Source organism: Photinus pyralis, unplaced genomic scaffold (genome assembly GCF_008802855.1).
Source record: "Photinus pyralis isolate 1611_PpyrPB1 unplaced genomic scaffold, Ppyr1.3 Ppyr1.4_unclustered_Scaffold4085, whole genome shotgun sequence".
In the NCBI taxonomy this organism is placed as follows: Eukaryota; Metazoa; Arthropoda; class Insecta; order Coleoptera; family Lampyridae; genus Photinus; species Photinus pyralis.
The window spans coordinates 180,653-195,010 of record NW_022171522.1 but is presented as its reverse complement, the minus strand read 5'-3'; the positions used below and the strand labels follow the sequence as shown (position 1 = coordinate 195,010).

General features: G+C 35.7%; 1 protein-coding gene across 3 annotated transcripts in view; it reads right to left on the bottom strand.

Moving 5' to 3' along the window:
- Positions 1–858: 858 nt before the first annotated feature.
- LOC116182169 (glycine N-acyltransferase) overlaps positions 859–14,358 on the bottom strand; it is an 87,394-nt gene continuing 73,894 nt past the window's right edge. For all 3 annotated transcript variants that reach the window (XM_031502670.1, XM_031502667.1, XM_031502668.1), the window contains 2 exons: positions 11,815–12,053; positions 859–2,814 (listed from right to left, as the gene is read on the bottom strand). In XM_031502670.1, the coding sequence (XP_031358530.1) occupies positions 2,373–2,814; positions 11,815–12,053 (681 nt within the window). In that variant the 3' untranslated portion in view covers positions 859–2,372. The remainder of the gene's footprint in view (positions 2,815–11,814; positions 12,054–14,358) is intronic.

Below are 14,358 nucleotides of genomic sequence, written 5' to 3'. Positions count from 1 at the left end.
CGCATTCCGGAGATATTTAAACGCTCCAGAAACCCTATATTTGGAGTGGAAGCCAATGTTGTTTTCCAAAATGAGAACATACACTGCATTATCAATCGTTTAGATGGATGAATCACTAGCAGAATGCGCGGTAGCTCAAGTTGAGCGGCAAATTTAAATACATATACTTGTGTTTTTTCCGCTAGCCAATGGTGACTGAAAAACATGTGTACGAAGCTTAGTTGCTAGGAGACCAATGCGCGCTAGTGCTGCAGCTTAAAATGCGGGTCGAGAGTATTTTTTTAATTAAATTGTTTAAATGAGAATAACGTATAATATTTAATTAAATTCATTCGACGGGTGCAGATTTATTAATTTATTATTTAACTGCACTATATATTTTGACTGATTATTGGATTAGACTGATGTTTTTTTTCTGAGGACATAAGGATTATTGCATTGTAATGATTGATTGTTAATGATTAAACAACTCAGCGTATGTAGGCATTTATACAAAATTAAAGCAAACAAAATTTCCTGTAAAATAATCGCTATGCTCATCATAAAATCCAATTTCATGAAATACCTATGTTGTCTACTTTAATTTGATTGTAGTAGACGATCTAGTAGGTGATTTTTGAGCTGTATTGTAATGTGAACGTTTAGAATTTGCTGTACAATATTACGTAATATTGCAATGAAACTAGGGTTAGGTGTTTAATACATTTTATTGCCTAATTGAATTGAATTCGGGACAATGGCCAACGTGGCAACACTGGGCTTGATTGCACGCCAAACAGGCAATGCAGTCTTTTACCCCAAGAGGCGGGGCATAAGGGTAAGTAAGGGAAAAAAAGGTAAGGTGAGAAAATGATGATAGAAAATCATAAAGTATATAATTAAAAGTTAGCGTACAACTTTTATTTAGATTGCCATCTAAGTAATATATGAATATCTTTATGAATCTACAAATAAATATCACAATGGCCGTTTGCTGTTACCTGTCACATGTTCCTGAAGAAGTACAAGATAGGAAATCAAGGGCAAGCAATAGAAACCAGCCAGCCTACAACAATCGCCTTATAAAATTACATTTTCAATGGTACATCTCCAAAAAAGATGAGATATGACAAATGTAAAGCACGTTTTCAATTGTTAAAGTTGTCTATATTTCTAAGAATGCAGGGCTCGATGTCATTTGAAAGTTTAAACGCCTTGCAAAAACGAACAAACGTCAATGTTCTACTGTCTAATGCTACTATCTCAGTCATATTTAGAAATAGCAATTATGCAGATTTAGGTAATTTTAAATTGTACTGTGTATAACTCTAATTTTTAAAAAGATTTAAATGAAGTTAGCAGAGAACAAAAGACTGCGGGTTTGGAAACTCGTGCTCACTTGAAATTTCAAATCGTTTCTGTACCATCATATACTAAACTTTTGAGAAATTACGATCAGTTAAAAAAATATAATTACTATTTCTTTACTAATATTACATTACTCGAAGTCTTTTCATAATGTCCCTAACGTGCAATGCGATAGGAATTTACACCAATGTCCCAGAATAAGGTGTCTGAAACGACACTAAACGGTTGATCTTTAATGCTAATCAAATCATAATATAGTTGAAGATAAACAACTGATCTGGCAGAATCCAAAGAATTATTAGAATCGCGTTACTACATACTTAAAAATCAATATTATCGATTCAACTCTGGACACTTCCCACCACTGCAAGCACTATCTGTATACTTATAGATAATTGTAGCTCGAATTACAAATCTTACAAAACAATAGCTCCGCAAAATTCCCATCGATTGATGTCACGTGTCGGTATCTATATGTAATATGGACGTGCTTGTATTAAGTAGTAGCAAGCCTGTAAAGTTCTACAAGGTAGGTAGGTAGGTACCAATAAGATTCGAAGTTGGCTAATATTCTTCAAGTAAAGAATACCTTCCGGTAATTTACCTATACAATTTCTAGGCGTTCTGTACAATTTTACAATCACGTTTGTTTAAATAAATGTACCAAATCAAAGCGGATAAATCTACGGGTGATTGTCTAGTAGTAGCTACTAAGGTTAATAGAAAAAGGAGGACCTACATAAATCACACAATGAGGAAGGTTGAGCAATAATTTAAACATACAATTACGTACCCTTACATTCCCTAACTAAAATTCTATTTTTTAATTTAAAGTGTAGTTATCACAAAAACAGGTTCAAGTATATTATAAATTTTTTATCAAAAATGTTCTAAAAGGAGCTGTTCGTAATTTTCTCTATAATTTACACTCTTGGTCTTATGATCACTGCTAAAACAGTAGAAGAAGCGAGAGATTGAATGAAGCTTTAAACTGCGAAATCGTGCAGAGGCAGCTTTGGAAGCAATTACGGGCTGCTAGTTCCTCCACCTTGCGCATCGTTGTCCATTACGTGTGGTCGTAAAATGGCTCGTACCGTTTCAAAGTTCTTTTTAAACCCCAATTTTGAATATAAACTTTTCGAAGCGTCGTTTTCGGGTCTAATTATAACAAATGGCAGGTAACCACGTTTCATCACTACATCAGTTAGGTATTTTGCAAGGTACATTCCATATCCTTTTCTACGATATTCTGGACGTGTTTGCATGGAGAACATGGCGCCGTAGTAAGATTGAACCATCCACGCCGCTAGCTCACCGGAAGACGAAAAGATTCCGTAGGATGGTAGGTTTTTAAATAATTTTTCAAAAACTTCTATGGACTCCATGTGGTTCGCCGGGTATAAATCGTGAATTATTTGTGCGTGCTCAGGTGTCAGTTGCATTATTTCGAAGTCTTTGGAGAATTCTCTAAAACAAACAAATCAAATTCAATATTAAAAAGTTATTCAAAATGCCAATGAATGATGGTTAATTTTAGCGCAGATGCTCTACCTACACTGTTGACTGCGTGACTTACCTACCTAGATTACTGATAAATGAAAATGGGTTAGCATAGCTTGTATATTATGGGTTTTCTTTCTTTCCGCTTTAATGATTTCTACCACTAGTCCACTAGGTAATTTTTAGCGCATTTCCACAAAAATAAAAAAAAAATGCGCTATTGTGGCCACTTTGTCCGTCCGCCCGTCCGTCCGTCCGTCCGCCCGTCCGTCCGTCCGTCCGTCCGTCCGCTAACTTTGCGACGCTACTAGTTTTTTATCTTAAGAGCTATTGTTCTACTTTTTTCGCTATTTGGTTCGTTATGGTGTCGAGTCTTGTACCAAGGAAGGAATTTTTTCTGTACCGCTTACAAAAGAAGTTATTGTAAAAAAAACAAAAAACCGTTTTTTCTCCAACCACCTGAATAAGACGCTATTTTGTGACGGTGTTCGGTACGTAAAATTGACGTTTTGCGGATTAATCGCTTTCACCATGGCAACTGTACTACAAAAAGTGGATACTTTTGGTCCTAGTACCAAAAAGAAATTGACCTTGAAAGTTGACCAATTAAAAAATTACAATCACGGAGATATGTCACATTGACATCGGTTTACATTGCAGGTTGTAAGATATTTCTATACATACAAATCAAATATTTTTGCATATTGAATGCAAATAATGCTGTTACCTATACGTTGTACATGTATTGAAAATGATTTACGCTCGCTATTTTTATTTAAACCATGTGTAACGTAATTTACATATTCAGTGAACGTAATTTTAATACGTATACAACCCGCCGTCGCGCGTAACGCCATCTACTTCAGACCCATTGCACTATTATCTGTCATTTTGAAATCAAAATTTGAAAAAGTTAATTGCAATTAATTTTAATTTAAAAACTGTATGGTAAGTTTTTTATTTCAATACAAAATATAACAATTTTAATTGTGTATACAATAGAAATGACTGAAACTGATAGCGACATGGATTGCACTCCGCCAGAGATTATAGAAACGGCAGAACATGCTACCTCAAGATTTGCTCCCTACAAAGTCACGAGAGGTGAGAAGTAAGAAGTAACAACGAATAGGTTATAAGTTAACCTAAAAACTAGAGTGGCATGACACGTGAGAACAAGAAAGCAGATGTTCTTATACTAGTAGTGAAACTGTGACTGAATCTAAATTCGAATATAATTTGAAGTAAAGGAGGTTGGAGAAAAAATTTTATGTTTTATTCGTACAAAAAATGCGTTTTCGGGACTCGGAAGGTTGCTGGACTCCGCTGACGCGTCGTCCAGCAACTATCTTCCTCGTCCCGAAAACTGACATTTTTTCTACTAATGAAACAAATAACTATTTTACATGTTCCATAATTTTACACTTTTGCCGTTTATTAACGATCCTAGAGATCGTTTATAATTTTGCATTGCTATCTGTCGCCTGCCGGTTGGTCTCTCCGTCTGTTCCTTTGTCTGTCTATCCATCTATCTGTCCGTGTGAACGATAACTTTGTTTAGAAATGTTCGATCGCTTTTACATCTCCGTTAGTTATTAACTGAATTGCATGAAATTCAATATGGGCATAGATTTAGCCATATAATACGCAATGCCAAAAGTTGAATCGAATCGATTCAAAATTCACAGTGCCCTTTTCGCATCTCGACCATTTGTAAACCGAATTGCAAACTTTTTTATTTATGGAAGAATTTAAACGAAATTTGATACATAGGCACTTGGGATAAAGGAAAATCAAACGCCAATTTCAAATTTGGTTTTGCGCATGCGCAGTGCCAACTTTTTTATTTATGGAAGAATTTAAACGAAATTTGATACATAGGCACTTGGGATAAAGGAAAATCAAAAGCCAATTTCAAAATTTGGTTTTGCGCATGCGCAGTGCCAACTTTTTTATTTATGGAAGAATTTAAACGAAATTTGATACATAGACACTTGGAATAAAGGAAAATCTAGCGCCAGTTTCAAAATTTTTTTTGCGCATGCGCCGTGCCAACTTTTTTATCTATGGAACTATTTAAGTGAAATTTGATACTTAGGCGCTTGGAACAAAGGAAAATCTTAGTTTATTAGTTAGTTATAGTAAATTAGTTTTAAAATTTTGGGTTGCGCATGCGCAGTTCCAACTTTCTTATTTAGAAAAGCATTGAAATGAAATTCTTCTCATAAACTGAAATTGAAGTAGCACGTCAACAATGGATTGCCCATGTGCAACGTTATCTTTTATATTTGTGGCGATTTTACGATTTTAACAGAAGTTGCATCTTACAAATGGGAAATGAATGCAAGTGGAAATGCGCTTTATGTAAATCGTTTACGATTACTTTTTAACTTGTTGTTTCTACGACCCCTGCGAGACGAGGGTGTTGATGCTGGAAGTATAAATTATCACCCGTGATAAACCACTGTAATTTGGAAAGACTAATGAAATAGTAACTGACTTGAATAAGTTGAACTAATCGATATATGCTGCCGTCGTCATTCAATATTCAGAAAAGTCGGGAAAATGACATATTTTATTGACAGATTTTGTATTAAATTTTTCCGAAATTGTCTTTTGTATATACGTATAAAATCCCACATAAAACTTTTTATCAATATTAATGTGTCCGTTTTGGACGGAGTCTGGTAAAGTGACAAGAGGCAGGATAAGTAGTCAGATAAAGTATTACTTACTGCCACTGTCATGGAAACTAAAATTTTCTGACATAAAGTAGGCATGAAAATGAAGGTTTCATTTTCACGACGATTTCGGTCCTCGAAAGGTATTAATTTTATATTAATTCGCTTTTAACTCGAGATCTATTGTACTAAAAAAACACTTTGAAAATTGACAATACTTTCGTCCTATCATCCGTGTTTGTTGTTTGCGCTTCTATAATTACGTCGAATAACATGCAAGCCAACCGATTTCTCAATATTTATTAAGGATCCTCAGATCCTGTATAATTTTGTATTGTCATCCGTCCGTGTGCGCTCTATCTCTTTTTAAAAGTGGCCGATTGTGTTCAAATTTGGTGAACGGGTAAGTACCTATGTACTTTGGACATTAAGGACGGACGCTATTGATTTTCAGGAAGCTTGTTCAGGAAGCTGTAACAATTCAATATAACTCTTCTCTGTGGTATAGGTAAAAAGTTTTAGAGCAAATGCAAAATGTACCCAAAATTATTTTTTACACATGAATTTGGAGTTTTAAAAATCTTTCAAACGCATTATCTTGATGCGGAAAGAGTAGGTACATCACGTGCACATTTGATAACCGCATGTGTGTGATGTAAAGATGTTAAATTATTTTTCTGAGGTCACATGGATTTTGATCAAAATATGTCAAAATCGTTATTTATGCCCCAAAATCGCTGGGAAAAAGACTATGGGGCATCATTATCTCAATGCTCAAGACATGAATTTGATGCATTTTTGGGGACCAGGTGGATTTTGATCAAAAAATGTCAAAATCGTTATTTATGCACCAAGATCGTTGAGAAAAGGACTAAGAGCATTATCTCATTGACCAAAACATGAATTTGCTCTATTTATGGCGGCCACATGCATTTTGATCAAAACATGTCAAAATCGTTATTTATACACCAAGATCGTTGGCAAAAAGACCAAGAGCATCTTTATTTCTGTTTTGAAAAGTGGTAGTATAATAAACCGATACAACGAAATATCGAAGGATCCTCAGAATTACCACCACTTTTTTAACGACCAATTTCCACCTTGCAAAATACGTCACCAGAAATGCATCAAATTTGTGTCTAGGGCATCGCAATAATGCTCTTGGTCCATTTCCCAACGATCTTGATGCATGAATATTGATTTTGATATATTTTGATCAAAATACACATGGTCCACAAAAATCCATCAAATTCATGTCTCGTGCATTGACATAATGCTTTTAGTCTTTTTCCCAATGATCTCGGTGCAAGACTAACGATTTTCACATGTTTTGATCAAAATCCATGGGGCCATCAAATTCGTGTCTTGAGCATCGAAATAATGCTCTTGGTATTTTTCCCAACGATCTGGGTCCAAGAATAACGATTTTGACATAATTTGATTAAAATACAATATGTTGCCCCAAAAAAATAATTTAACATCTTTGAATCAAACATACGCGCAGTTATCAAATGTGCATGTGATGTACCTAGTCTCTAGGCATCAAGATTGAACGCTCCAAATTCATGTGAAAAGAATAATTGTGGGTACATTTTGCTCCAAAACTTTTAACCTAAACCACAGAGAGAGGAGTTGTTTTGAATTTGAAGTCCTATAACTTTTGTTCCTGATGAGCCAGCTTCCTGAACATCCATACGAGTAGCGCCCGACCTCCTTAATGTCCAAAGCACCCGTAGGTACACCACGATCACGATCAGTACACTTTTAAAATGAGTTATAGCGCACGCGGACGGACGAACCGAAAAGAAATACAAAACTATCAAGGCTCTGAAGATCCTTAATAATGTCATTTTTTCTTGACTTAACAATCACTGAAACTGATTGTGATTTATAAATCACAAAATCACCAGAAACGAATACGCCTAATACATAGCTCCTTCCTCCTTCAATGATAATACTTTATTCAAAGATAGGCGACAACGAAACAGAGTTTCGAATACACACATTCGTATCCACTACAAAAATACTGTGCATTTCAGAGTAATGTCATTATCATGTGATCTATAGCGAACGATGGATTGCCAGACACCTATCGCCAAATCATAGAGCCCCGCAGAAAATGGACCGCTCTGTGTTGTACAATACATTGGCAATACGCTGCCGGGAATGTCGACATTTTAGCTTATTAACGAGCTCCTAGCGAGTTTATAATTTTGCGGTGTCTGTCCGTTAGCACGATATCTCGATAACGAATGGACCGATTACGATGAAATTTTGTAGGTGGATTCTTTATCAAATTTTTAGACCGGAGTTCGTGAATTGGGAATGTAGGCCAAAAAATAAAGAAGGCCCTTTTGACATCTCCGTTAGTTATGAACCGAATTGCATGAAATTCAATATGCGCATAGCTTTAGCCATATTAAACGCAATTCCAAAAGTTGAGCCTAATTGATCAGCATTCACAGTGCCCTCTTCGCATCTCGACCATATATAAACCGAATTGTAAACTTTCTTATGTATGAAGGTATTTAAATTAAATTTGATATGTACGTAGACACTTGGAATAAAAGCAAATTTAACGACCGATTCAAAACTTGGTTTTGCGCATGCGCAGTACCAACTTTCTTATTTATGGAAGCAATTAATAGTATATTACAGTACAAGTGGAGAAACTAAAAGTTTCACTCACGTGTGTGTCGAGATTACACACGAGGCGTAGCCGAGTGTGGAACGACACACAAGTGAGTGATTTAGTTTTCCACGAGTGCTGTATAGCTAGTAGGGGAGCTAGCACGAAATCCACTGAACGAGAATGATCAAAATTTTAACCGATGGAGTTTCATTTTGCCCTATCAGAGTATGCTAAAATCGATCGTCTGCCGCCTCAGGTCATATGACTTAAGGCGCTGCGGGTACTTCTTGCGGTACCAATTCTGAAAGGTTGTTTTTCGAGAAAATAAGTTATACACCAAATGAAAACGTTGATAATAGCTCTTAAAAAAATATTGAAAAAAATCGCGCACATTTGATAACTCCGTAAAAAAACAATTCTTAGGCGGTTTTTCACGAACTTTCTATGGAAAATAGTTGAGTTCATTTTATGAAGTACAAAAAGGTTGTTTAACAGAATAAAGTTTTTTTTTAGGTGTGTGTTTTTTAAATAAGATGGGGAATTTTGGTAGCTAAAAGGGAATTTTTGGTATAGTCGAAGGGAATATTGTAAGCGAAATGGTGGGAACACTGCTTGTCAACAAGACAGTGCATTCTTTGTGTGAACAATCCACACCTTAAATAAAATAAAAATAATTTTTATTATTCATTTCGTTAATTGGAACCACAATATACATACAATATACTTTAATAACTTATGAACTGTACAAATGTAGCATCTCTTTTACAGAGAAAGTACCAAATATAAAATTTTACAGGTTATGTGATGTGATGGGATCTCAGAGGAATAATATTCCTCTGAGGATGGGATGATATTCAAATTAATCGGAATCATCGGAACTGCTTTCGTGTTCAAAGTTTATAATAATAGTAGCAACGTTTTCAAGATCTAATTGCTTTTCTCTTTCGTACCACTCGTGTATTACAGTTTCCGTATCCTTAACTGAATTGCGCCACGTTTCGGAAGTTATCCATTGTAGTGATTCTTGTCACATGTTTATGCAATTTTCAATGCTTCGTCCATCTCTACCAATGTGTCGATTGTAGTAATTTTTCGCTATGCCCCAAATATGTTCGATAGGATTACAAACGCGATGATAGGGTGGTAATCGTAAAACGAAGTAACCGTATTGCTCAGCTAAGTGGTCAATGCCTTATGCAGTACATTTTAGCTGATTTAATCCTAAAAGTATCAACAAGATTTATATAACATCAAATAATTTGCGAACGTACTTACTGTGCAACCTTTTCAACAGTTCGGCTGTAATAGTATTTTACATTATTAGCCAGGTAAGTGAGTTTTTACTGGCGATAGGAGAAGTTGACTAGCGAGCCGTTAGGCGAGCTTGTCATCTCCTAGAGCCAGTAAAAACTATTACCTGGCGTATAATGTACAATATTTTATTTGTTACTCATTTGTAAACAATAGTAAACGTAAATAATATTAGTTCTTAAATTAATCTTGAAGAAATGTCTAAAATATCATATTATCCATGTAACAGAGACTTCGCATTAATTCTGGCCAATGAAATTACTAGATTACTAACTTGTAAAATTTTACAGGTCTGCTGTCAGTTTTACAAGTCTGCTGTCAGTTTTACAAGTCAGTAGCGTTTAAACATGACGTTTACCCGTTTGCGTTTTGTCTTGTTAATCAACGTTTACAACTGAGTAACAAATAAAATCATTTTCGGAGAACTGCACATTATGATCACCTAACCACACTTTAATGTTGTCTGTTTTTCCCGTTATCGAACACAATTACTGACGGGTTATCTAATTTCTCTTCAAACCAATGCACAGCGAAAGACGTAGAAAATAATCAAAATCAAATCAAACGAAAAGTAAACCAAAAGCAACCTGTCAAATTTACAAATTTAAACACGACAACATAGCGAAATGCTACCAATTGTTGCGGCTAAAATAAACTACATGCTTAATGTGTTGCCTAATAAACGAAAGTAAGTTTACGTTGGTACGTCGTTTTCTTCAGGTAATGACGTGCAACGGAAGATATACTGAATAGACCGTACTACTTCAGTCCCGCGGTATATAATATACTATTTTATGTCTTACTAACCTATCATAGCACATTTTATATCTGTGATACGCGGGCATAAAGTACCACTTTATGCCCTAGGGCGTAAAGTATCACCATAGTAACTCATTTATGCTTAATGACAAAACAAACAAATATTTGCAGATCATTGAAAATTAGAAACGTCAATTATTAATTGTCAATAGGTACCTACTAAATCACAAGATTGGCCTTATTTCGTATAGTTTCTGGAACTTCTTGCTCATTCACGATGAATTGAATTATTTAAAATTACGTTTGACGTTTGGATGGTTTCAATCGCATTCACAAATTCGAACCACGCATACTCGATCAAACATAATGAATTATTTTGTAAACGAATTTTGACGAAGAAAACTATTTGTAAAACATAAAATTGTGTATGTACCACGGGCATAAACTGATGTTTATACTCTCGGGCGACTAAAAAGCTCTCGGGCCATAGGCCCTCGAGCTTTTTAACTCGTCGCCCTCGAGAATATAAACATCACTATTATGCCCTTAATACATAAATAACTATTAAGCATCTGCAAAAAACATAGTAGGTAGTTTTCGTTGTTATGGTTCCCATGAGATCTGCGTAAAACCAATTGACACAATCTGTCAACAAATGAAATTTCCTACATATTCACTTTAAATAAAGGCAAAATTAACACCAAGTTCAAAATTTGGTTTTGTACATGCTATAGTCATAGGTACCCAGGAGCTCGTTTTCTATATTTGTTTACACGTTTATTTTTGTTCCCGGATGCAATTCTGAACCAGGTCAGGGATAGGATACGAATGCGCAATCCTAAAAGTGGCGTTTGAAGTTAACGAATTTGGGATTTTTAACTAGACATCAATACAATTATTTGACACTGACTTAAAATTAACAGTTAGTTATTTGTTCCTCGTTACAGGCCTTCTGATGCGTTCATAAGCTTATTGAAATTGAAACCCATACCCATTTCCGTATGTGGACGCATCAGAACCAATATCTATACCTTTAACAAAGGAACAAAGTAATTTTTATCAGGGAGATGTCCTGAATGCACGGGAACATTGTGGGCTTGCAGATAGAGATTATCCTCCTTTTAAACAAGTCTCTAATTAAACGGGTTCATTAATGTAAGTGGCAATTTATAAAATTAAGCCTTTAGTGGTGCTGGTTGCCTTGCAAAGAGTTTTGCACTTACGTTACTGAGAAACTAAACTACCCTTATTAAGCAAGTGTAGGTAATTAACAAAATACTAACATAAATTATTTATAAAATAAGTTTCACTTAAACGGGTCCCTCGCAAGCAACCCCATGGCATGTTATCCACATTTTTCCAAAGTTTAATTAGAGGTCGTTAAATCTGTACAGCTTCGGTCTATACAACGTTTCATAAACTTTTAGATAAGGATCTAGTATAAGCGCACCTAAATAACTATATTAAGAGCTTTTACGCTTAAGGAAGATAATTAAAGAATAACAAATAATGACTACGAGATGCGATCCTAATTGCCTCGTAAAAGTAAAGGATGCGTACGTGATGATGATAGAAGGTACTTACAAGTCGCTATCGGCACTTTTAATGCCATTTAATGCAAATACTTCGCCACACACTTTCTCGATTGTTCCCTTTCCAGAATAAAATTCTTCTATTCGATCCATAATTAAGCTATGTGTAAAATTAAGGTACATCGGTTCATTCCATTCTAGTAACATGTCCTCGGTTTGCAGTAATTCCAGATGTTCTAATTGATCGCAGGGGCAGAACACGTTAAAACTTTCGTAGAGCTTTCCGTGCGGCTGAAAAAAAAACGACCATGTAATGTTGCACGAATTACGTAAATTATAAAAAATTGCTGCTTGTTTAAAATCGAGGTCTGTTAAAAGATCGCAGTGATATCTGCAGTGGTTACCGTGACCCTGAAATGGCACACTGCCAGCTAGGTCAACAGAGCTTACGTATCTACAATCTTCGAGTTAAAAAATCGAGTATTCAATGCGGATGAATTTCACTTTGGCAGTAAACCATGCTCTCAATTAAGCAACCTTGGAGAAGCAAATTGCGAAATAAGTTTTATAGTCTAGAACTCCGAAGAAGCTTCACTCACGTAGGTACCTAAACTTTACATACATTTAATATGAATGATCCATTTAGCGTGCAACTGTGTGAAAATGGGGGAAATTAGGATAGTATCACATCTCGTGCAATTGTATTGCTGCAACGTACTTACTTATTTCTTACGTAAATGGAATTGCGGAATTACCTACTGCAGACCCATAAACGCTATTTCCTTAATTAGAATTTTGCGCCTAGCTGTTTTGCAATTCTCGTATTTGTGGTTGCTATTTTTAGCGATTTTTTAAGAATTAAAAAAAATGTGCTATTGTTTGCGTTTTGTCCGTCCGTCCGTCCGTCGGGACCCACTTCTACCGTTTTGAACTACTTCTAGGGGAATGTTCCTAGAGTCGTGGAATTTTTTGCAGTAGGTAGCCTATGCCTTGAAGGTGTGCCAGACGGCCATCAAATTTCGCTGTCTAAAAGGGCCCCCCCCCCACGAATTATTTCCTGAGATGCTGTTTTTGAAAGTAAAACGTGCATAACTTTTACATACGACACCCAATTGGTCTGAGATTTTGCATACGCATGCCTTTAGTGGTGCCAAGTTAAACTTTAGAAAATGGGAGGGGGAGGGGGTAAACACATGTTCTACCCTTCATGGTATTCTAATGAAAGGTCTCACCGACATAAATTGGTTTGTACAAACTTAATTCCCTTATACCTCAAGAACGGATTGTCGGAAGAGGGTACTCACAAAGGGCGATTGAGACGTCTGCAAGGAATGTATCCATTTGTGATGTCAAAACAAAAGCTATTTCTGTTAAAAAAAAATGCGCTTTCGCTTTATCTGTACAAGAGTTGTGCACAATTTATACTTGTTTGTGTGTTTTGACGCTTAGTTTGCAATCGAATTCAACAGTGACTCTATAAATACATACATTGCGCCTAAACCACTGCTCCAAATCTAAAATATGTGTTATGTACCTATGTACATTTTGTAGGGATTTTCATGCTCTTTAATTTCCCATAGAACAATTGTTTTTCCTAAAAGCAATTCTAACTTAGTTATGAGCCAAAAACCATTCCATTTCCGGTTTGTAATTTCCGGTTACGGCACGTCTGGGCGTCAAACATTGGTAAACTTTATTCAATCGTTTTCAGCACATTTTTTTTCAGGAAGAAGAACTGGACTGCGTTTAAGAGCAGGATAGAAAACATAAAACCGCGGGGGGAGTGCTATTGCCGAGGTGCTGGAAACGTCCCAAAAAGACAAACAATTTCGCATAAAAATGGCGTCATTTCTGAAAATTTTAGTTTTCGAAAACATGTACCTGCCGTAAAAATCTTACAAGCCAACTTTAATAAATTTAGTTATGAGCAAATTATCCGGTTTAACCGGAAATCGATGCCATTTTTGTTTTTCAAGTAGCATGCCTATGTTTTTAGGATATTGAATAGAACAATCAATTTACTGTACAACATAAAATACGAATATGGTTCATATACAGGGTGACAGTTTGAAAACTTACCACCCCCCATATCTTAGTAAATAAACGAGATATTTAAAAAAATCAAAATCCGTTTCGGTAATTCGGAGGGGGAATCACAATGACATAGTTGGCGACGCACCCCCTCCAACCCCCTGCGCCCCAGCCACCCCAACTTTTAAATCTTAAATAGTGACCCCCCATGTGTGATACGTCGTTGGAAAGCTCTGAAAAAATGCTTTCCAACCATACCAATAGCATTACATTTAGGTTAGTAATTATCGTGCAAATCAAAAAATAAACTAATATGATACATTTGAAATCTGTCGTATTTAAAACGCAACCGGCGAACATAGACGAACGAAGACAGAGAATAATTCAAGAATGTCGAAATATTGCAAAACCAACATTTGAAAAGGTTCGACAAGAGTTTGAGGATAGATTATAACTGGCGATCGAAAATGAGTTGCTATCGAGTCGGCTTTGGAAGTTCAAGTTAAATACGATTTTCCATGTTTATTTTTTGATTTGCACGATAATTACTAACCTAAATGTAATG